The following is a 26,759-nucleotide window of genomic DNA, read 5'->3' as shown; positions in this document are numbered from 1 at the left end:
TACGACAGATCAATCGATTCATTTGACCAGTGAATGTGATACACGACTGAAAACGCATATTTTTTTCATAAATACTTTAAATAACAGCACAACAATGTTTAAATCGGCAAATTTGCGGAATCAAAGTTTTGTTCTTCCCGCGCCTGGATACGAAATCACGCTATTGTGTGTCCAGCGTTCATATTTGGTTTTGGTACTATAAATTTTAGAAACTATGGGTGTGGGTTTTATTTCGGAGTTTTTTCTTCTTCTTCTGAAGTTTTTTTTTAATTTTTGTTGTTATTTTATAATTATTATGTCATAAATGCGATAGTCTGCGTCGTTTCGGTTAGCAGGGATTGGTATTAGCAAGGATTTGTATAGTAACTTCTACTATACAAATCCTTGGTATTAGGTCATGACGAGTGGTAATATAATAATTTAATAATTAAATATTTAGATTATTTTTTTCCGATTGAGAAAAAAAGTGTTTTAGCATAACGTTTGAGTAATTGTACAAAAAATCATCTACAACATTTATTGTGTAATGCACTTAACATGAGATATAATACTAAAAGTATGATGATCTATTATTTTTTTTATAATTTGCCATTTAAAAGTATTATTGTATACACACCACTGAAGCTTGTGATGTATTTTTCATCACGTCACGTGTTCTTTGATTGACTGAATGTAGTTTTTATGTCATTCATGAATGACTACCAACAATACAAAGATGGTTAAAGGAATGTCTACTTTCCCGGGGCTAACGGGACTATATTTGCATGGTCAGTTGTTTATTTACACTGGCTACGTCTTACAATTTAAACCATATTGTCAATTTTTAATACATAATACTTGAATATTTAAAGCGTCTGGTATTTTCCAATTAGGAATAAAATAGTTTTAAATATACATTATCTACCTGTGCAGGTAACATTTTACCCGTATAAGGCCTCTGTTTACCTTTTGTCACTTTATATTAAATAATTTTAAATATTCGGGACGGATCTCTAACGGTGATATTTCTATCAAATCTTAATTATAAACTGGCGTATCAATTATGTTATTTCAAGTGATAAAGATTAGGATACATACAAGATTATGACAGGATTAAGAGATGACCACTCTGTGTTGACAATGTAATCCAACTTGATAATATACCTGGTTCAATCACTCTCAAAAGTGTTGTTTAATTTCGTCAAGTTATGAACAAGTGGAGATATGATCTCGTGTGTGGTTATACTAGTGTTATTTACTTCAATACAGTTGTGTTCGAGTTACGAGCAATGCTTTGCAAAACCTCTACAGAAAAACCCGGATGCTGAAGCTAGATTTTCGGTGATTTTAAGTTTGAGACAAACATCTGGAGATGAAGAATGTAAAGATATTGCTACCTCTGCCTTAATGACAGTTGTTGCTATAGATTGGGCAGTGTCAAGATTAAATAATGTTACATTGGTACCAGGAGTTAAATTCGGTAAGTTCGTCTATCTTTAATAACACCTCGTAATTTGTGCCATGGTTGAATTGAGATCGACAACCCGGATCTTAATTTAGCAATTGGTAAATAGGTCTCGTAAATTGAAACTGAAACTCCTATGTGAAAATAAGATGTAAAAAATACATAAAATGATTTCAATGGAAAATTTGAAACGAAAATTCCCTTACCAATAGCAAAATCAAATGCTGAAACACAGCAAACGAATAGAAATACAAATTGGATATAGTTCACTTAATACATACAAATGACATACATTTCATTATGTAGAAAGGGGATACCACGCGTTTGTTAAAGACAATTCTCTATATTCAATCAGGAACATATTTGGTCACATATACTGTTTACTGGACCAGATTCAATGCGCATGCATTCCATGCATGACTAATAAAGTTGAAGAGCATTTGAATTATGAGGATGGGGATGCAGGACGATTAGAACCGAGATTGAACATATTTACACAATACAGAGGGAAAACAAACTATCTGCAACATAAAACGCAGGTTCGGAAACACAATTATAAAAGTACCCAAAGTGAGAAAAAATAATCATTTGTAGCAACAACTGAAAATAAGGTATCACACAAAACAATAACTGGTCCTTCCCATAGAAAAATGAATACAGGAATTTTCAAAATATTCAAGATATCAAGATAAAATGTAATTTCAATTCTGTACTTGCATGTAATTTAACACTTTAAATACATTTCTTTTTCTAAACAATATCTTTATCTTGATCAGCATATTGCATTACACTCCCGCTTTAAGTGATGCGTTGGCAGTCATTAAATATGTCTATATGTCTGTTTTAAAAGAGGGACGAAAGATACCAAAGGGACAGTCAAACTCGCAAATCTAAAACAAACTGACAACGCCATGGCTAAAAATGAAAAAAGACATATTCGTTTGCACCTAGTTCTGCTAAATGTATCCACAACTGCATTTAAAACAGTTGAATCAGGTTCAATGGTTCTTCAAAAATCTTAATACCTAGTTTTAATACCTAGAATGTTGTTCATCTCCTTTTTTATTTGAATATATCTATAATTTGATAAAGGTATGTGTTAGGACTCCCAAAAGCAAATAAGACACATATAACAGGAAACCTCAGAAACTTTATTAAAAGTACAACAGACTACAAGATAAAGCCAATCTTAGCAAAACAATTTACCATATCGAATTACGTGTGCTCATCTTGATGTTAAGCAATATATCAAGAGCCGATTAGTGTATTTCATTGAAAATTTCACAGCTTCTTCCTTTAAGTTAGTATATAATCATAATGTTTTTCATTTAACTTTTTTTTAAACTATTTGGGGGTTTGTCAGAGCAAATCAAGAACTTTGCTTTATTTATACAAATATAATACCTGTAGCTGACTATGAGTTTTATAACTTTGCTCACAGTTTTTTCTTATATGATACTTTTTTCTTTTAACAGATATTTGTATTTCTAATTCTTATTCAGATAAATAGTTTCAAAATTTTCAATATTGGTGGTTAATCAACATATTACAGAAAAGAAGGGGTATAGTGTATTCATCCATGACACAAAATCAGTCATAAAATTAAGAATTGAAAGGGAGAATGTCTCAAAGAGAAAAGAACGACCAAAGAGCAGAAAACAAGAACATTCCTTGGCCACCAATGGGTCTGCAACACAGCGAGAATACCCCACAACCGGAGGCCGGCTTCAGCTGGTCCTTAAACACAAATGTGTACTAGTTTAGTGAAAATGGAAGTCCTATGAATGAATTAAATAACAACGAAAAGCAAACTATACTAACAAACGCCGGAGTCCCCTGACTTGGGATAATCACAAAACTGCACAGCAAAAAAACACACACGGACAAAGGAACGTCGCTTTTATTGATGTTATTCATTTCATAGTAAGACCTTCAAATGGGATCAAATGAAACGCTCACCTTACTAGACGGTCCATAGTAACGAATTTAGTGTCGATAAACAGAAGAGGATATGAGGTACACGCCAATGAAAGAAACAAAACAACAACCGGCAGAAAAATACCTTGAATAGGTTGTTTTTCTGTTATTTTTTCTGGTTGTTGGGTTGTTTTTGCATTGGCGTGTACCCCACATCTTCTTTATGCATTAATTAACATTCATGCTGTTAAAACTACGTTTATTTCTACTGTTGTTTACTTTTAATTTAAGTGCAGTAAAACGGACATAGAAATAATTGCATATCGTGGGACTTAAAGAATCTGCACACCGGCATTAATCATTTACATGTAGAAAGTTTTATGATATTAATTTCTGTTTATCTTGAAAGCAGGTTTAAAAGTCCAAAGTTTTAATACACTTGTGTTCAATTTGGAAGAAGAACAAATGTGTGCAGACGTTTTAGAGATTTAATTGGGGGAATAAACTAGAATAAATGTACGAGGAATATTCGTTTAACATTGAACTTTTCCCTTATTCGGTCATTAAAATTTCCTCCAGACACATACAAGGTTATACTTGTTCAAAAGCTAATAAAATGGTTGAATTCATACAAAAACTCTTTTAACATAATGCGAACAAGTACCAAAGGCTGTATAAATAACACAAATTATCCCAAATTACTTGTTTCTGGATGACTTATCCTTATGACAAGATATATATCAAGATAATTGAACATAAAGCCTAGCTATCGTTTAATCAAATCGCTTCTACATTTTTTTTTAAATATTTTGAACAATAATTGTTCGCATTTTGGTTTTATACCGATTTTAAGCAGTGAAGGCCTGAATGAGATTCACCTTACATAGAGCTTTCATAAATTAAAGAATTTTGTTGTATATAATATATCCTTTAAAAATATAAATGTGATTTGTGTTAAAATTTAAACCCATGTAAATCCGCGTACAAACCAGAATACCATGAATCATTGGAAGTATCTTGTAAACTAGCACGTTAAAAAAACCCGACTCATCGTGTCGTTTTAGTACAAATAAAATTGAGAACGAAAACGGAGAATGTGCCAAAGAGACAACAATCCGACAAAAGAGCAGACAACGGCCGAAGGGTTCGTTGTAGCGAGAAACTCCCGCACCCGGAGGTGTGCTTCAGCTGGCCCCTAAACAAAAATGTATATTAGTTCAGTGATAATGGACGTCATACTTATCTCCGAAATGTACACAAGAAACTATAAAATTATAAATCATGCAGTACTTACAAAGTTCAGAGGCTCCTGGCGGCATGATCCCGTCCAGATATGCATGGAATATTTGCTACTGGACGTTCACATTAATCCATCATCATTTTATCATCAGCACCATCAGCAATGTAACTTTCATGTATATGTACTTCGAAAAGTTTTGAGTATAAAGTACATGTATACAGTCATAAACAATAAGGAGCCCAATGCTTTTACAACAGCCAAAACCGCCGGAAGTCAGTTTTGCCTAAGAATATTGGCATCATAACTAATGAAATTACATAATTAAAAAGCCAACAATAAAATCGTTAAATATACCAGTATAGTTGTTATTTTGGATTCACATAGACTTACTTTTGACAGATGGGGTGCTTTATAAGTTATCTTCAACTACCAAACCTTGCTGGGATCTGAACTTGTTTCTTATATAAAGAATCGCAAATCTTTTTGTGTAGCTTTGAATCTCACACTTAAAATAGTTCGGTAAATGATAAATCCCTCTCTCTTTCTTTTTTATTTTGTTCTACCTTGTTTATCTTCAGGTTATAACCATACAATATAATATGACCCCGTGTTGGAATTAGAATTTTACACTGAAAAATATTTAGGATTGTATTTCTGATGATTGCTGGTTTTGATTGAATATTAACATATGTGGTAAATTCATTAAAAAAAAGATGCCCCAATACATTTTTATGTTTATTGGTTATTTAAATTCTACTTACTGCTTGTGGTTGAGAAACATGTGGTTTACCATTGTTTGAGAAAAAGACGAGGAGTGTGTATTTAGTTACTGAGTTTTCTTTAAATTCTCCTTGGTAGATATGAAATTACTATACAGATATAGGTTCTGAACTCTTTGACAATTGCCTTTTGAAGAACGCAAGGTTTAAGTATTTTGTATTAAATGCTAAATACAGACAGTTTTCGGTAGCTGGTTATAAGTTCGTTAGAGTTTCAAAGCAACGGTTTCGTTCGGGTCAACGTATAATATACAACTGTTTGTATGCCCCGGCGTCACCGTATATCCTTGTCCGTCCGTCCGTCCGTCCGGACTTCTCAAAATTGGATTTCGGTCCATAACTTAAGTTTTCTTAACCAAAGGGTATACACACGCAACTTATACACAATGCTCATTTATACCACAAAACACAGATCAAGATCGAATGTACCGTTCTCAGGTTATGCCCATTTATAACGTAATAAAAAGCAGGGCCATCATCTGTGCATATTCTCCATTTAGTTTTTATTTTTCCTTTCTTTTTTGATAATCACAATTTTAATATGTTCATGCTCATGGCAGTCGAACACTTCCTCTCCATGCGATATAAATAAAATAAAAACGTCACTTGAACAAATCACCACTATTTGTTTGATTTTCTTAAGTTTTTTTTTATAAACTTTATGTGGAACAACATGCTGTTTAAAATAAACGTTCAAATACAGATTGGTTTACTTTTATATATTCAGAAAAATGCATTAGAATTGTTTTCTACATTGACTTTTTAAAGGTTAAATGTTTACAGTAGTTTTTTCCTGCATTATAAAAAAGAGAATGGAAATGGGGAATGTGTCAAAGAGACAACAACCCGACCAAAGAGCAGAAAACATTAATTTCATATTGTTCCGGATTGCGCTAGGAATCAATGTATATTTTCTTAAACTATATCATTGCTTTATGTCAACTGCTAAGTTTTCGATCGCACGATTCATTGATTTTTACGGGGAAATTCAATATAGAAAGTAGCGCCACTGTACGAACAAATCGGTTTTAAGTTTTGTCTGTCCATGTTAAAATTGGGAAGGCAAATATATTTACAAGAAAGATTATCCTAAGGGGGATTTAACTATTTACTTATCAATTATCGTTCGGGTCGTTTTAATTGTCACACTTATATCCACGGTTTCTAGATTACATGTATACATGTTTGAATAGAACATTCCTTTAATATTTGACTTGACGACTTAATTCCAGAAGACTTAATCAGGGGCCTGAATTTCCGAAAGTAACCAAGGATAGACATGTCTTATGACAGAGTTTTATTACTAGTATTTGACAACCCTATACTTCTTATTAGGTTCTAAATCAAAGCTGCCCTTAATGGGCCCCTAATGAGGGTTGTCTCAGGACAATGAAAATGACACTTTATTACATGTACATGTACTTAGCTTTAAAATTAAACCGTTATATATAATTTCATAATAAAATTTTACCCAAAACTTGTATTGCCTTCTATTCTCTTTCCATGCCACGTATCAAGCAAAATGATAACTGTGTTTTATGCTTTTTGTTTTTTCTTTATTATATATAGTCCTTCCGAAAAACGTTGCAAACATTGAAGAATTATATTTGGAAAGAAGATAATTTTTTGTCACCAGTTTTCAAGCTAATTATTTTACATATGTCAAAAACTGATTTTTAAGTATTTATACACTATTGGGGTTTCTGTTTTATTCACAAAAATATAAATTGTTTTTTATTTTATTTTTTATCAGGATATGACTTATACGATGACTGTGGCATAGAACGGTACAGCATGTACAGTGTGCTGGATGCCTTGGATTACTATTTCCCGCCAGATCTGAGATCCTGCACAGGAAATAGTTCCACATATTATCTAGGTATTATGACATAACTTCTATTCTTGCATATTTAGATTTCTGTCATTATTTTATATTTCTAGAATAATTGCACATTTTTTAAAATCTTAATATTGTAACATAACATTTGTGCTTACGAAATGTTTTCGAAATTTCAATAAAGGTTTACGTTTGAGATTTGCTCCTTTCAAATCATGGATATCGATATATTTATTTCCTGTTAAAACATTTACAAAGAGCACACACAATTGAGTCTACGATACATGAATTTCGAGAACAGACAAGAAGTCCTATACATAGGAAATTTCATGTAATCACATACACATTTCAAAAGCACATATGTGGCCATATACAGTGGAGATCAGTTCTAACCTCTCATTAGAACTGTCAGAATAATCTGTCATAGAACTGTTCTAACCTGTCCTAGAACAGTTCTAGCTAGAACAGTTCTACCCTAGAACTGTTCTAGGTAGAACTGTCAGGATCAGTTCTAGGTAGAACTGACTAAATCAGTTCTAGGTAGAACTGTCAGGATCAGTTCTAGGGTAGAACTGTCTAAAACTGTTCTAGGTAGAACTGACCAAATCAGTTCTAACTGTAGAACTGTCAGCAGAACTGACCAAATCAGTCAGGACTGAAGAACAGTTCTAAATGACGTCACTGCAGAAAGGGCACTTTAGAATTTATAAGAAAAAATCAGTTCCAATTACTTTACTATATATAATAGCGGATTTTTCTATATTTTTACTGATCAAAATTTGCATGTACAAATATCGAAGTGGATAGGAGGTTATCCAACTCATCGGAGAAATATTTTTATAAGATTGCAAATAAAACATCATTATTTACGTTTCTTCGTTCCCCGTTTTTAACAGTCTCTTCATAAATATAACTCTGCATTTAATTCATGGAAATTTAATCTTAATTTGCCTTGTTTGCCTTGGATTTACATTCATGATTTAGGATTCTGTTTTGACAAATGTTCAAACGAAAATTGTTTAGTGGATGGATTATGGGATTAATGAAATCAGTGTTGTTAAACGTTAAAAAAAACTATGTACATTTGCATTTATAGCTCGTTGCCAAACTTATCCATAACGATTATGAATAATATCTGGGAGTCCTGAAAGTCTGAAAAATATACTCGATCTGAACATAAATGAAATATTTGCCACTGGACGTTAGGCTACAAACAAAACCAATCATTGTCCTTCTGCAAATTATATATTAACAGTATATATAGTCAGTATTCCAAGAAGAGAACTTCTCATACATGTACTTTTCATTTTAAAATAAAGTATATGAATCAGTCATGTGAGTGTTGGATTATGCCGTTAAATAGTTTTGTTTAAAAAAACATCATGAACTACTGACTTAAAAATTCACTTTTGTGACGGTTCAATATTTAATCATTTAAGTTTGGATGTAACGGGTCTTCTGACGTTATTTTGTTATCAACTCCCATAGACATAAGTTATTCATGTGAACGTTACATCATCAAGGTTTTTTTATGGTTTGCCAAGGTTTAAACATTTTGTTAAAATGAAATTTAGAATTAAATTATAAGAAATGACTGTAATATTTTTTCTGTCTATTCGAAATAACGTAAAAAATGTGGTGCACACTGTTAAAAACCCGTTACGCGCATTTATCAGTGTGCACCAAATTTTTTATGTTATTTCTTCATAAACAGGAAAAATATTACAGTCATTCCTTAAATAGTAATATTATCGATACAGAGAGGAAATAATGGCGCTCTAAAATGATGTGGATAAGATATGGTGTCCTCTTTATCATACAATATCTGTCCTGACTTAGAAATATTATTGGTTTACAATGAAGCCATATATATTTACATGATAAAGAATATATAGATATAGGAAGATCATGAAGATGTGGTGTGAGTGCCAATGAGACAACTCTCCATCCAAATAACAATTTAAAAATAAGTAAACCATTATAGGTCAATGTACGCCCTTCAACACTGAGCCTTGGTTCACACCGAACGACAAGCTATAAAAGGTCCCATATGTTTAGTTTTGGTTGATGCGGTCAAATAATTTTGTTATTAAAACAACTCAGTCTGATATATCGAAACTTCTGAAATTTGTTAACAATTCAATATTTTGAATTAAAAGAGGACACGCTGTCATTTGAATTATACAATCCATCGTGATTGGTTGTTGTCTGCTCTATGGTTGGGTTGTTGTTGCCCAGACACATATTTTTGTTCCATGAGTCAGTCTGAGGTATGAAAACTAGCTGATGTTTGTTTCTGATGCGATATTTTGAATAAAAGTAGGAAATGATGGCACTCTCAATCAAATTGAATGCGAATTTTTTTTTGTGGTTGTTGATTTCCAATATTGCAGTTATTTATAAACTACAGTCCCTCTTGACCTAAAATTATAACTGATGTACTGTACAACTATATAGACTTGCATAAAAAAAAAAAAAAAAATATGGTCATTTTTGGTTGATGCGGTTGAACGATTTTATTACACGACTCAGTCTGAAGTATGAAAACTACTGATATTTGTTTACGATTCAATACTTTAAATAAAAATTGGATATGCTGACACTATAAATTCATGCGAACAAAATTGTTAAGTCATTGTTTTCCAATATTGCTGTAACTTGTATATTATAGTCCCTCTTGACCTAAAATTATAACTGAATTACTGTGCAGCTATATACTAAGCAGATTTGTAGAAAGAAAGAGCAAATAAGGTCAGTTTAGATTGGTGCGGTCAAAATATTTTATTACACGACTCAGTCTGAAGTATGAAAACTACTGATATTTGTTTACAATTCAATACTTTGAATAAAAAGAGGTCATGCTAGCACTTTAAATTCATGTGAACAAAATTTTGAGGTCATTGTTTTCCAATATTGCTGTAACTTGTATATTACAGTCCCTCTTGACCTAAATTTATAACTGAATTACTGTGCAGCTATATAGATTTGCAGGAAGAAAGAGCAAATAAGGTCAGTTTAGATTGATGCGGTCAAAAGATTATTGTATAACAGGTCCGTCCAAGGTATGAAAACTACTTGTAAAAAGATATCACATCTGTTTACAATTCAATATCTTAAATAAAAAGAGGACATGCTTTTACTATAAATTGAGTGCAAATAAAATTTTGAAATGATTAATGTTTTCCAATATAATTGGTATCCCCGCCTAAAGTTAAACTGGATTCCTGCAGTTTGCAGCTAAATGTATATAGATTTATATGATGAAATCAAATATGATCAGTGTAAGTTAATAGTGGCTCAATGGCAGATCCAGAGCGGTGGGGGGACCCCCTTTTTTTGACGATCAATGCATTTGAATGAGGACATTTAGTTGTACCCCCCCCCTTTTAAAAACTGCTGGATCCGTCCCTGGTGGTTTGGGCCAGAATAATTTTTTTTATGTAAAATGAGCCATCCTGACTCCCCAAATGACAAATGTAAAACAATTGAAATACACCCCCCCCCCCTTTTTCCCAATATTAACTGCTTAATCTATGTTCAAAAATGAAAGAAAAACAAATAATTTATGTAACACATCAACAAAAGAAAATCACTGAATAACAGGCTCCAGACTTGGAACAGTCACATACATGCAGAATATGACGGGGTTATACATGTTCTCTTGCCGACGAAAAATTTGAAATAAAACCGGCAAAATAGCAAAACTCTTTATAATATTAATCGCTATTTTGCCGAAGCCTTTATATTTAGACAAAGAGTTCTTAAAACTTATAAATCAATTCTAGACGTAGAATTTATAAATCAATTTTAGCCGTCGGATTTAAAAATCAATTCTAGCCGTAGAATTTACAAATCAATTCTAGCCGTAGAATAATTCTGTAATCAGAACTGTTCTAGAAGTAGAACTGACTAAAACTGTTCTAGAGTAGAACTGTCAGGATCAGTTCTAGGTAGAACTGTCCAAATCAGTTCTAGGGTAGAACTGTCAGGATCAGTTCTAGGTAGAACTGTCCAAATCAGTTCTAGGTAGAACTGACCAAATCAGTTCTAGCTAGAACAGTTCTAACCTAGAACTGACTAAAAGGTGTCAGGCTGACAGTTCTACGTACTGTCCTAGAACAGTTCTCCTGACAGATTCTGACAGATTTAATGAGAGGTTAGAAGTGATCTCCACTGTACTTTGATGCCAAGTAGTGTCGCTGTGTCTTCATTGTTAATGTCTGAAAATTGGTATTTTTTTCAATAACCCAGTCACTACAAAAAAATCCGATTGATTGTGCTTCCTGCTTTATTGCTAGTGTAAACTTATTTGAACATATGCAGGACGACAATATGTATGACATACTTGCCACTGGACGTTAAGGAATCGACATATACAATTATTGTCCAAAATTACGCATACGTCTCTACTTTTTGTTGTTTAATTTACAGGTATACTTGGTCCCTCACGCAGTCAAAATACTCAAAAAGTTCTAGAAATGGTAGAAAGTATGGACATTCCCGTTGTAAGTCCATCATCAACATCTCCTGATTTACGCAACAGTCCTAACTTTTTCCGAACGGTTCCTTCGGATGATGACCAAGTTCGCGTAAGTATTCTTTTATTGTAATGAATCTTGTGATTTGTTGACAACTTTTATTGACATCCTTTAAATAATAACAATAATAATTTAGTTCGTATAATAATGATAATTCAATTTTCGAGAAAAAAAATAAAGCCGGTGTCCTATAGCCATTCTTCCCCCATGCCAAAATTTCCGGGGGGAAATACTGGATCGATCCAATATTTCCCCCCGGAAAAATTGGCATGATCCTACTTTTCCCCCTCAGCGTTATAAGGGGAAAACTAGGATCAGGCCAATTTTCCCCCCGTAAGTAGCATAATAAGCTAAATTTTCCGCCTTGTAATATAACGTCGGCGACATCACGATAAGATTTTTTAAATGATAGTTACTTTTTTTCAGCTTATAGTTACCAAAGCTTCGTCGTGTGAATATACATTTGATATGTATTTATATGTGTTTTTCTATGTTGTGATGTCATACTATTGTTTCAGAAAAAGGAGAAGGTTTTGTACCATTAAAACGTTTAACCCCGCTGCAAATGTTTGCACCTGTCCAAAGTCAGAAATCTTATGAACAGTAGTTGTCGTTTGTTTATGTAATTTATACGTGTTTCTCGTTTCTCGTTTTTTTTTATATAACTTAGACATTTGGTTTTCCCGTTTGCATGATTTTACATTGGGGCCCTTTATAGCTTGTTGTTCGGTATTAGCCAAGACTCCGTGTTGAAGGCCTATTATGGTTTACTTTTATAAATTGTTATTTGGATGGAGAGTTGTCTCATTGTTACTCATATCACATCTTCCTATATCTATATACATGTTATATATTTATTCACACGAAGCACATTCTGATCACATCCATTCTCTTTCGTGGACCCTTGGTATCATTCAAATAAATACAATTACTTTAACCACTTCTGGTCAGTCAGTAGTTTTTTTCCTTGCATGCGGACATATAGACAGTCATTTAAAAATGTAAAAAGACTAGGTGACACAAAGAAAGACTGTTGAACAGAAAGATAGACTTGTTGACTCATAGACAGATTGATAAACCTGTAGACAGATTTGTGTAAATGTAAATGAACAACAAATTTGTATATTTATAAATAAATCTAATTCTAACACTGTTCGGTTTAATTTCCAGACTCTATATAAACATAGTGAAATCTATGATGGGGGAAAGATTGGCATGGGGGAAAAGTTACTATATGTATACGTATTGTCAACTTTCCGCAGGGGAAGAATGACAATGATCCAAAATTTCCCCGGGGGAAAGATTGGCTCATGCCAGTCTTTCCCCCGGGGGAAAAACTGGCATGGGGGAAGAATGACTATATAACACCGGGATTAACATGAATTAAGCCTACAAATTGTGTAATGTAAGAATGGGAATAGAGAATAAGGCGAAGTGGTACGATTGCCAATGAAACAACTATCAACTAGAGTTCGAATAAAATGGTTTTAATCTATAAGCCAACCGTACGACCTTCAACAATGAGAAAACCTTTACCACATGAAAAATGTGAAAACGTGAAAAACTAACACTCTGGTTTATTATACAGGATCCTGACTTCGGACAGGCACATATAGGATGCGGCGGGGCTAAATATGTTTATGTACATGTGCGCGATCCTCTCTTCAACTTTTGGCTGTGGTGTTGGGATTCTTCTACTGCTGGCTGTTCGTAGGCGAAAAAGATGCAAAAATTACACTGCAGATCATTGAAATATTTATCACCCCTTACATAACTTTCTATTGCCTTCTATATCGGTTATTACTTTTTTCATGCGCACGGGTTCAAGAAGAAAGACAGCTTTTGATATGACTTTTTATTCTGAACAAGTCTTTCAAAAAACTAAATAAAAGTAACTTTTCATGTTGAAAATCGAGTAAAAGGGTTAGAAATTGAATGAAGTAGACACGGGAATTGGACGTAGGGAGGAAATCGTGATCATTTATCGAGTTACTTCTTTTATTTTTATTCAATCAAAACAAATATAATCTCTATTTCTATAGATATCAGCTCCCTCCATTAATGAACACTGAACGCCTCTCAATAACACAAAAGTGCTGAGAGTAGTGTTTCTATAATAAATGGTTTTCATTTACAAATTGTGAATTGAATGGAGAATTGTCTCATTAACACTCATACCACATCTTCTTATATCTATTTAACACCAATCAATCAATTTATTATCATGTTTCTTGTAGGTGTTCGTTGACTTGATGGAACAGCATAACTGGAACTATGTAGTAGCAATGCACACGGACGATAATTACGGTCGGTATGGAGTAACGAACATTGTCAAGCTCGCAAAAATTCGCAATATTTGCGTAAATGTCATACCTGGATTTAAAACTACAGAAACATTTGATGACACATCATTCAGAGACAGCATACTTCAGAAACTATTGCAACACGTTGAAAACACAACAGACGATACATTAGGTGTACTGTATTTTGGTCAACGAAACGTCATTCAGCAGCTTCTTAGTAAAATGCAGCTAACAGCCAATATTAAAGCAAAATTAAAGAATATAAAATGGATTATGTCTGAATCAATAGGTACTCGTGTCATGGTTTTATCTGGAGCACCAGATGTAACAAACGAGGCTATGACTGTTTCTATGTCAACACTAGATGTCCCAGAAGTTCTTGAACATGCAAAATACCTTCGGTCGTCTGCGTCAACGTCAGATGATATTTCTTCGCTCGTAAAGAATTTTGGACCCATTTCCGGTGATGATTGGAAGGACTTTATTGTATCTATTTTAGATAGCGTTTTTGCTGTCACCACTTCTTTAAAAACGGCATTTGATACAAGATGTACCGGATATAAAGTTATTTGTGAAGGATTTGAGGATTATTACAATTCCAAAAAGTTAGAAACGATGAATAACACAATAGTGAACTACACTGATTTAGGTCCAGATATTTCTCCTAAGGAATTTATTGACAAACGCAGAGTTGTTACATTTAATGGTTTTGGTGACCTGGTTCCCGATTCGAAAACCCCACTTTACGACATCAATATGTACAAAAACTCACAACTTTTGAGGGTAAGTTCTGATAAGTTTATACCCCAGACTTCTATTTCAAACCATACAAATACGGCAATACCAAAATATAGCAATAAAACACGAGCCAACCCGGATCAATCTGAAAAATGCGAAATTCTTGAAATAAACAAACTTGAAACACGTGCTCTGTGGATGTAGTATATTTCTACCATATTATATTTCAACAAGGATCGTGAAAAAATTCGTTCAAATCATATTTAGTAACGTTTATCGTTTTGCAAACCTTTCAGTTTTAAACTAGTATTTATTAACCACTCAAACGTAATTAATTCGCATTTAACTAATATAACTCTATTTTGTAGGTAGGGTCATATGTTAATAGTTCTCTCAGCATTAACTCTGAGTTTCCAAGCGGGTTTCCTTCTTCAAAATGTAAGAAAGGATGTGAGTTGTGCGTAGAGACTCCAAACATAGCATACGAATTTATTGAAGGCGATGTCTATATTCTAGGATTATTTTCCCTACACAGGTTATCGGACGATCCTTTTGGTTGCGGCGAGTTTAGAAACTTGTCATTTGACGTTCTTTCAGTTGAAGCCTTTTTAAATAGCATTAAAGAATCTCAGTCGGAAACTAATATAAAATTTGGAGCATTAGTCTTTGATGATTGTTACAGTTCAAGCAGAGCATCGATGATTATAAGTGATCTGTTTACTGGTAAGCTAAAAATACCATCAGAAACAAACCCTATAGATCCAGCAAAAATTATTGGAGTAGTGGGACCTTTTCCAAGCGGCGTCACTGTTCCAGTCACTTTTCTGTTTTCTAGTATTGCTCTTCCGTCAATTTCATATGCATCAACTTCACCAGACCTTGATGACAAAGAAATAAATTTTCCGTACTTTTTAAGAACAGTTCCGAGTGATGTAGATCAAGCACATGCAATGGTTGAGATTCTTAATGCTATGGGTTGGCAATCAGTTGGTCTTGTTTATGTAAATAGCAATTATGGAAGCAAAGGAAAAGATGCTTTTAAACGTGTGGCCAATGCCTCTGGTATTTGTATTGTAGGAGAAATAACAGTACAACAAGAAGATACTGCACGGTGGAATTTTGAAATTCAGAACGGTCTGAAATCTATTAAGGATAAAGGAACGAATCTGTTTATATATTTTGGTACAGAAGGGCGAATGGTTGATATTTTGTCACATATAAAGGAAATTGACAAAAGTGAACAAAAATATATTTTTATCGGAAGTGACGATTGGGCTGACAGTAGAAATATAAAGAATATGTTTGGAGAAATGATCGAAGGTTCTATGTCCTTTAAGATAAAAACGAGAACTACAAATACAAACTTTGTTGAAAATCTTATTAAGAAAACTTCGTCCTTGGACACAGCGAGTTACTGGTATAAGAAATTTTTCAGAAATTATTTTCAGTGTTATTTCGAAGACGATTTCGTTAAAACATTCCCAAAACCATGTTCTGAAAATATAACAATAACAGATACAAACGGCATAATGGCGGATGGAAGAGTTTCGCATTGTATATTAGCTGTTAAAGCATTGACTAAAGGTATAGCAATAGCCAAACCAGAGTTATGCCAAGGAGAGACCGAATTTCCATGTGCAAACTATAAGAGAAATATAGACTTTGTTCGTAATAAAATAGCAGAAGTTACAATATTGGACGATAATCAGATATCTTTTAACGTCTTTGATAAAAACAGGAACGGCGATGTTGGTTTCCAGATTCTTCAAATAAGAAAAGATGGAGACGAATTTGTATACGCAGAGGTAACTATCATATTCACAGTTTTGATTTTAGGAGTATAATTTGTAAATCAATTTCATATCCTGGCATTGAAATTGCTCTTTTTCTTTTTATGGACCAATTGGGATCGTTTTTGAGAATGTCGTTGTTTTATACGGTCTGATTATTCCACATAGCGTTAAATTAGACGCTATTTCTGACACCAGGAATATATATTTCCTTAACTGTAATTGGTAAAACCGTTTGGGATTTTTGTCCTCAATTCTCCTCAACTTCGAACTTGATATTAATTTGTTGGTTTTTTTTACTTTTTTATGCGAGCGTTACTGATGAGTCTTTTTGTAGACGAAGCGCGCATCTGTCGTACAAAATTGAAGATCAGTTGATTAACAGGACTTGCTGTTTTTATCCAAATTTATTCAAAATACTATCGAACTTTTACATGGTGAATGAAGGGTAACTGTGAAGGGTTCATTTTCAACGTTCGTAGTCACTGAAGATATATAATAATAGGTGATGGTCAAAATGGCGGCACACAGAGAATTGATACTCTTAATTTAAAATCGATGGTGATCTCTTGTCTAGCAGAATAAAACTTTAATATCTATGAATTTAACCATTTTCATACAGAATGGACATAATATCAATTTTTTATTTTTTTTGCGGAGTTTCCCTTTAAGTTGAAATTCCGCGCTCAAAATATTATTGATACAAGTCAAATGTATTTTTTAGTTTTTAAAACTGAATCAAAATCAGTATGCGAAATTATTCTTGACTTGTCACATGATAACTTCCTATTTGGTACCAGCAAACTAGAACAGGTCATTATAAAAAAAGATGTAATACACATATCTTAACTCAATGGTAAAATGCAAACCCTAATATGTTTGACCTTCATACATTTTACAATATTGCTTTATCATCGTGTATTGTTTCTTAATATTCATTTTAAATATTCAAGTATATAGTGTTTGTGAAGATCATGGCCGTCGATTCGTATTACAAGTTTAGTATTTTCGTGAAAATTATTTTATATTTAATGACACGATATAACAATATTTCTCTCGGCGTCCAGGTCGAGGTAACACTGGACGAACTTTTAATCTTTTTATATCTATGAAAAGAAACAAAGAAATAATGAGACAGGGTTACATATAAACTAAGCCAACACGACTGATATCTAATTTAGTTAGTTTTAAAACTACATGTAAGAATGAAAAAAGGCGAATTGGTACAATTGTCAATGACACAACTATCCACTTGAGTTCAAATAAAGTGGATGCAAGCAATTGTAGCCAACCGAACGGACTCCAACAAAAAGAAAACCCCATACCATATAGTCGGCTATACGGTACGGTATTTATTTTTATATGCACGATTGTTTTATTAGTTGCTATTGGCTTTGAACTAGCTGTCGGTAACTTCGGGTATGCTCAGAATTGTTCTTATTATCTTGTTGTTATTTGGATGTACAAGTACAGAGCCATGTCCACGCTGTGTTTTTGTTAGATGTATTGTATTCATCTGATGAGTTAAGTATTTTACAACTGATGTATGTAGTTCTTTCTTATGTTGTACTGTAACACCACTGTCCTGAGTTAGGGGAGGGTTGAGATACAGCTCACATGTTTAACCCTGCCACATTCTCTATGTATTTACCTGTCCCGTCAGGAACCTGTAATTCTGTGGTTATCTGTTTTCTTGTTACATAGTTTTATCGTTCATGTTTTAATGTTGTTGTACATATAAGACAACAACCATTCAAAACTCCTAACTTCGGGGATAAATATGTTTGAAAGCGCTCAACCCTCCCACAAACCTAGGCCAATAGTTTTACAGCACAGTTTAAGAAAAAAAAACACTATCAAATTCAGTTAAAAATTATCTATTAAACTGTTCACTAATGCATTTTACATTGTGTTAATGTGTGTTTTATAATGCTTTAATTATAGGTTGGTTCCTATGACAATGACAATTTGATGATTAAATCCGAAAACGTAAGAACGGTAATAGGAAACAAACTGTCAGTTGCCGAATGTGAAGCAAATCCAGGTCTTGCAATTCCAGATCTACCATCTTCATTATCAGAACAGGAAGACTTCCGATTGGCTGACATTGTAGTGATATCTCTACTCGGATCTCTTTGTGTTGTTCTGATTATCGTAATTGTTGCTGTCGTCTATTGCTTTTGGAGGAAGACAACAGGTAAGTTTTTATACTAACATTTTATAATTCAGTCATTACATTTTGCTTATCATTAACGTAGCATTACTACCAGTGTCTTCATCTCAGTGATACAAATCTGTAAACTGGAAAAATGAACTTAGTCTTTAATTTATCTAAAATATCAATTAAAAAGTTACGATAAGACTCAAAATCGTTTAAGGTATTTAGAAAATTCTCGGATGTTTCTGCATTTTCGAATAAAGTATTGTTTTTTTTTTATGATCATTCATGTCTTGATTGCTTAGAACGGACGAAAATACCTTGAAACGTTAGAACTTCAGGCTCAGCTTACCGTTATCTTAATTCGTTTATTTGCAAACTTAATATATTGTAGAAATGTCGACATGTGGAAGATTCGAGTCGGGGGGTTGCAACCACATCTTTCTTTAATTTTTTCAATAAAAATTGGCTTTGTTCGTTAATTATAATGCTGTTGACACTTATATACCCAATTTGTTTTTCGTCTTCTAAATACCATTAAATATAAGAAGATATGGTATAAATGCCAATGAGACAACTCTCCATCCAAATCACAATAATTTAAAAGTAAACCATTATAGTTCAAAGTACGGCATGCAATACAGAGCCTTGACTCACAACGAACAGCAAGCTATAAAGGGCCCCCAAAATAACTAGTGTAAAATAAAAGGTCTAATCTATATAGTAACCGAGGAACGAGGAACATGTTTAAACCACATCAACAAACGACATCCACGGAACGTACTTACTTCCAGACTTAGGACAGGTGCAACTATATTTGCTTTCATCAAAACTGTAGCAATACATATAATGTTACCTGTCTTTATATTATTGATATATCATTTTAAGTGTTTTCTATTGGGTGCGAACTTGGTGATTATTTGTTTGTTTTTAACGGTGTTTCTATGTTCTTGTATTCACACCAATAAAAAGCCAATTACTAAAAATATAGTATGGACGGTGTAGAATCAAAACATATAACTTTATGTAGACCTTCATCAACACAATATTGAGCTAGCATAAAGTCAAATATCTAGAACAAAACAAATAAACTTATAAACTTTCTGGAAGTTTTCAGCTTTAAGTGTAATTTACTTGTGGTAAATTACGTTTTCTCTGCTCATTCTAAAATTCAATTTCTCATATTCGTCTTCGCTTTTTCAGGTCTCCACAAAATGCTGGAAGAAACAAAAGCCAGAATTACATACTACAACGAGATTGGAACGCCGGCAAAAAAACAGAAACAAAAACATTCAGGAAAGAAAAACGGAGATATTGTTTGTTTTGACAACCCTGTATTTTCGAATGGCGGTATTGTTCCTTTAGAACCGCCTGGTCAACACTATCTTCCATTACATGAATCTGGACAAGTTCGGAGTGCCCATAGATATGACGGAAACCGTCTTGATTTGTTAAATCAGACGACTCCAAAACAATCGGTATCTACCAGTAATCAGTCACTCTTGGAAACAACTCGTCCAGATTTACCTCCAAGGAATGTTCCCGAAAAAAGAAATGTATCCAAATCCGAAAGTGACATTCATAATTCTTATCCCGTGATTAAACCAAAAATGGGAAATTACTTTGCATTAAGCAATCAACCACGCATGGGCACTGCGATTCAGACGACCCCAACTGATTCTCTTCATTCGCAGGGTAGTGTATTTGGTTCCCCTCGCCACCCAGTTGCTACAACACCAGACGAAGAAAATCCAGAAATCATATTACTACAAACCAAAACCCATATTCCTCCGTCCCAAAGCCTACCTTCCTCACCTCGTTCGCCATATGAAAAACATAAAATATCACAATCGAACCAAGAAAATCGAACTCAATCTCCATCGTCACCTGTATCTCATAATAATTCAATTCATTCACAATTCTCTGGTGAAACCTTGCATATGACTGGGAACTTGTCTCCGCAGCGACGAAAAAGACTGAAAAGTTTCTCATCCGAAGAACCACAGAAAATATCACGTGTCTAACATTCTCATATGTTTATATACCACATGACTTGATATTACTAGTAATCGGCATTTACATTCCAGATCTTACTGTTAACCTTGAGAATATTTGGGTTCTGTTTATACATTAGAATATTTTACAATATGTTATGGTACTACTATTATTATTATTGATATAAAATATAACTTTGAAAAAAGAATTTCAATTTTGTGTCTATTCATGTAGTCTCTCTATAAAAAGGGGGGCAGATGGTAACGGATTGTAAATTCCAAACATTTCATACACATCAAAACTTTCTCTTTTATGAAGGTCTGTCTTTTGTTACAGACCTTCGTAGTTAGCCAATTTACTTAGACAAAGGCTGAACTTCTAAGTCAAGAAATAGCGTCTAAAGAAAAAGTTTTAAAAAAAATTAAGTCACCATTTCACGTAAATCACCAACAGCAGCAATCGCAGGCAAACCGCAGAACTTCTTACGTTGCTTTTTTTTTTAAAGTGTTGAACGGAACACAATTGTGTGTAAGCATTTTAGTTTTATATGAAATTCATTGTAAAAGATTTGAAATCGAAATCTTTAAAAAAAAAAAAAATGGAAAGTAGGTACATGTAAATTAGATTCTATCATGTTAATTTTTTTTAAACCGTCCAACTTCTCTGGATAAACTACATGTACTTTAAGTTAGTAACTAATATAGACGGTATAATAATTAAATTCTACTGATTAAAGTATTTTATCACGAGTTTCTGCAATCAACTTTTAAGAAGGGCTTTTTCTTTGCTTACGAGTTTAAAATATTCAATATAATTGTAGAAAGAGCATATAGATATAGGAAGATGTGGTGTGAGTGCCAATGAGACAACTCTCCATCCAAATAACAATCGATAAAAGTAAACCATTATAGACCTGTCAATGTACGGCCTTCAACACGGAGCCTTTGCTCACACCGAACAACAAGCTAAAAAGGGTCCCAAAATTACTAGTGTAAAACCATTCAAACGGGAAAATCAACGGTCTAATCTACATAAAAAAGGGAGAAACGAGAAACCCGTATAAATTACATAAACAAACGACAACTACTGTACATCAAAGTCTTTTTAAGATCAAAACACGTTGTTCGCTATATTGACGTCACAGCAATTGAAAGGCTCTTTTTTGGAAAATGTTCTTTGACTTTGAAAATATTCTGCAGCTAAAGTTATAATATTCACTTTTGTTGGGGGGTTCTCGCTAAGCTCTTTGTGTCCGATTTTTATGTGTCTAGGGTTATTTGAAGACTTCTGTTTGTCTTTTCAATTTATTAACTTTTTGGCATATATTTTTCGGTATACCTTCCTAATTTCTTACTCTTTTATTTCTACTCGTTTATTAGCTATCGAATATAAATATATGATTTAACTATGCCTTATCAGATCAAATGTCCCGGTCAAGATTGTAACGATAAAAAATGAACATTATAGGATTTTTTCTTGATCTTTCTTGCATCCCTATCGATTATTCCCGAGATTCTAGACTTTAATTTGATATGTGAAGCATAAAGGTTAAAAAAAAAAACACTGCACTAATACAAATAGAATTAAACAAACTTCAGGGCATATTTCAGAACCGCAGTTGGATGTCATAGTAAATAATGAAAAATAATAACAACAGTATCGAGACTTGAATAATAGAAAATACAGGAGTACACCATAGAGAGTACTTGAATTGTAAAGGAAACATCATTGTGAGATCCCTTTATTTTTTTCTTTCAAAAATAAACTTTTTGGGGGAAGTGGATCTCAACGAAAACTTTAGGTTACAATTTTCAAGAATGTCAGAAATATTTTTTTCTTTGGTCGGGTTGTTGTCTCTTTGACACATTCCCCATTTCCATTCTCAATTTTATTACAAGGATATATTTGTTCGCCTGTATTTATATCGTAAAGATAAAGTGGTTAAAGACTGAATATAGAACAGAAATAGGGAAATAGCTGTATCATGACTGTGTGCAACAATATCGAAATCCTTTTTGGAAAATGTGTTTGGCTCTGAAAAGAGCCGTTTTATTTATTTCTAATGACTTCCACTGACATAGATGCAAAGTCTGCAACGTTGAAATCCGATTTTGTGTCTGTTGTTACTCACTGTTCAACATTCGACAGTTTCTGTGTCTTTCGTTCCCTCTTTAGTTGAGCGACTTGTGTTTTCTCTCTGATACCAAACTCATGTTTCTGGAGCTTTCTGTCGTGGCTAGTTGTAACCGTAAATGTTAATCTAAAGCTACTCGTGTCATCTCGGTTGGTATTTTCGTATCTTATTTGTAGTGAATCTAAACGGCTGTTGATCATTTTAATCTGTTCACATGCTTTACGGACAGATAGTGCCAGTCTTTTATCACTTAAGAATTTTTCAGACATTTTTGTTCAAAGCGTTTCAAGCTTAGAAAGATAATGTTGATAGATCATGTTGCAACTTTATATTCATCAAACACATTACTCTGTGTCATTTCATGTTCTGTCACAAAGTTAGCAAATAGTGTCGACTAACATCGGTGAACAAAAGTGACACCAACAGGTAAACGGAAGCATCCCCTCTGTTCAGACGATCGTTAACATGACACTCTCTTGGGTTTAATAAGCGCGGCCCAATAAGCGAGAGCTTAACAAATCAAATCACCCATGTAATGACCCAATCAAATTTCATTTCAATATCTAATCTTAAATGTTACAGTTTCATCTCATTGAATAAATATTTAACTGTAGAAATAGTGTATTGCGTTCCAAACAAGTTGAAATTCGTAAGCAGAAATATTATATTTTTTGGAACAACTGAAATTACTTTATGATTTTTGACAGTATGCATTATTTTCTTAACATTGACTATGACGTAAACATTTTGAATATAACAATTTGGTCATAATAAATTTGAAATAAATTAAGCCAATAACGATTTTTATCAACAGAGAAATATATCAATTAATATTTATACTATTAAATGAGAAGACCTCATTTTGTTTGCCGCTTCTCTGCCTCCCACAATAAATTAAACATCATGCCTCTTTGTCCTATATGTACCATGCATAGTCGCATTTGTCATCCTCGCTTATGTTTATTCAGTTTGAGTTATTTTGGGGAAAAAAATCACTATCCGCAGCTGTCACTAAATATATTGAGAGTTCGGCTCTATAATGAAGATATATATCGTCTAGGAAAGTTTACCTAAAATTGATAGTAAATATCAAATACACTTTATTTATAGTAAATGTATGACTATAGCACATGTTTAATAAAAAAGAGAAAACAAAAAATAACGGACTTTGGAAAAAGGGAGAGAGCTAAAATAAAATGTCCTGACACCAACTGGCAAGTACCTATAACTTTTGATACATTTTATACTGAAATTTTCCAGTTATAAAATCTTTTACAAAAAAAAATCATCCTTCGACAGTTTTCATACTTTTAACCACGCTCTAAATACCCAAGATTTGCTGGTGTTTTCTTATCATATTATAATTGAAAATGAGGAGTCGAGATAATGAATTGCCAAAAAAAAAAAAAATGCATTTGATATCATCAGAAACATATAATACGTATTATAAGTCTCAGATATCATTAATGCTTATTTTCTAATAAATACAGCTCTTGTTATTTTTTTATTTTAGGAAAACTGACAACTTATGCTATCTCTTTATTTCTACTGATTCGAAAATTAAAATTTGTATGAAATACCCGATTTCTTCAATGTACTTTATTATACCGCCATTCAACTATCAATATTTGCAAATATGGCAATTTTCACATCTTAAAAAACATTATCTGATTGGTGAGCTTTTGCTGAAGAATGCTCTTTTTAGAGCCAAACACATTTTTCAAAAAGAATCTCAAATTGTTGTGACATATCAAAAATATAACAATCTCCCTATTTCAGTTTCATTCTCAGGCTTCTCTCCGTTTTTATCCTCCAATCATCTGTTTAACGATATAAAGAAGGCGGGAAAAAAACTCGTGTGAATACAATACAATACAATACAATACAATACAATACAATACAATACAATACAATACAATACAATACAATACAATACAATACAATACAATACAATACAATACAATACAATACAATACAATACAATACAATACAATACAATACAATACAATACAATACAATACAATACAATACGGTTCTTATAACACAACAAGCACCCCAATTCGTAAATTTCACATTACATGAAAAAAGGATGCAGAGATAAAACACAAAACTGGCATTCAGAAAGCAAATCAGCAACGAAAAAAATAAATACGGGAAAATAAATATCTGTTTTTCAACCAATTTTATTTCACTGGCGGACGGAGTTTGGGTCGACACTTTTTTTACTGTTCACAGAAAATGTCATTTCATATCTTTCAAGCTTATTTTCTGATAACAGGAACTCTTGTTATTCCTTTATCCTTGGAAAAAAAACCTTGCCTCTTATACTATCTTTTGAGGTCTCCTATCGCCTTTGTAAACAATTTTGTATGAAATACACAACTCTTCGCTGTATCTTTATGCCCTCAAAATAGATTAGTGTATTGAATTAGTGTATCCAATTGCTAAGATTCGCCAATCAACTCTTTTTATTCATCAATATATTCAAACACATTAATTTTCACCATTTAGAGTAAAAAAAACAACAATTTCTGATTGGTTCTTTTAAAAATGTTTCTTCTTAATGACTAAAAGATTTTGTCAATAAAATTCCAGAGAGTGTCATGTTAACGATCGTCTGAACAGAGGGGACGCTTCCGTTTACCTGTTGGTGTCACATTTGTTCACCGCTACCGGAAATGTTCACCGATGTCAGTCGACACTATTTGCTAACTATGTGACAGAACCTGAAGATGACATTGAGTAATATGTTTGATGAATATAAATGTGAAGAATGATATTTCAACTTCATCTTAATTTCAAAGTTTGATAAACTTGAACAACCATGTCTGAAAAAGTTTGTACTGATAACCGACTGGCATTGTACATTGCCGAAAATAAATTCCGTAAAGCATGTGAACAGATTAAACTAATCACCAGACGTTTAAATTTACTACAGATTAGATACGACAAAGCCAAACGAGATGACATGAAGAGCTTTAGATACTCATTACGGTTACAACTAGCCACCACAGAAGGTGCCAGAAACATGTTTTATGAGTATGCAGTCAGACAAGCGACACAAGTCGGTCGTCTAAAGAGAGAAATAAAGACACAGCAACTGCCCAAAGTTGAAAAGTGAGGTACAAGAGATATCAAATCGTGCACTCAGATTTGAATTATGCAGATTTATTAGCAACTATCAGTACCAGAAGAAGTTAGCAGAGAGAAATTGGATGCGGCAACGAAGAATCAGAAGATTAAAAGCCGATGACAAGTTGATGAATTCGAAAACAGCTTTTGCTGAAGAAGGCTCTTTTCAGAGCCAAACACATTTTTCAAAAAGAATCTCAAATTGTTGTGACATCTCAAAAATATAGCTATTTCCCTATTTCTGTTTCATTCTCATGCTTTTCAACCTTTTTATCCCCCAATCATCTGTTTAACAATATAAATAAGGCGGACAAAACTCGTGTGAATATATACTTGTATTTCATGCTGCCATTTGTGATAATATCACAATTGTTTTGAAAAAAAAGCTCTAGCCTTCTTTTCAAGGTCCTTGTTTCAAGGTATTCGTATCAATGTCTTCGATACAATACAATACAATACAATACAATACAATACAATACAATACAATACAATACAATACAATACAATACAATACAATACAATACAATACAATACAATACAATACAATACAATACAATACAATACAATACATTACAATACAATACAATACAATACAATACAATACAATACAATACAATACAATACAATACAATACAATACAATACAATACCCAATACGGTTCTTATACAACAAAAAACACCCCAATTCGTAAATATCGCATTACATGAAAAAAAAAGAATTGAGAGATAAAACACAAAACTGGCATTCAGAAAGC

The 26,759-nt window shown here is 33.0% G+C and overlaps 1 protein-coding gene across 1 annotated transcript; it reads left to right on the top strand.

Annotated features, from left to right (window-relative positions):
* Positions 1-762: 762 nt before the first annotated feature.
* Positions 763-21,247, top strand: LOC134719795 (uncharacterized). The gene is made up of 7 exons (XM_063582758.1): positions 763-1,459; positions 7,134-7,259; positions 11,649-11,806; positions 13,993-14,841; positions 15,165-16,601; positions 18,531-18,783; positions 19,948-21,247. The coding sequence occupies exons 1-7, from the start codon at positions 1,204-1,206 to the stop codon at positions 20,766-20,768; spliced, it is 3,900 nt and encodes a 1,299-aa protein (XP_063438828.1). The 5' UTR covers positions 763-1,203; the 3' UTR covers positions 20,769-21,247.
* The last annotated feature ends 5,512 nt before the right edge of the window (positions 21,248-26,759 follow it).

Source organism: Mytilus trossulus, chromosome 1, assembly GCF_036588685.1.
Source record: "Mytilus trossulus isolate FHL-02 chromosome 1, PNRI_Mtr1.1.1.hap1, whole genome shotgun sequence".
Classification (NCBI taxonomy): Eukaryota; Metazoa; Mollusca; class Bivalvia; order Mytilida; family Mytilidae; genus Mytilus; species Mytilus trossulus.
The sequence above is the reverse complement of the archived record's forward strand: the minus strand, read 5'-3'. Positions and strand labels throughout refer to the sequence as shown.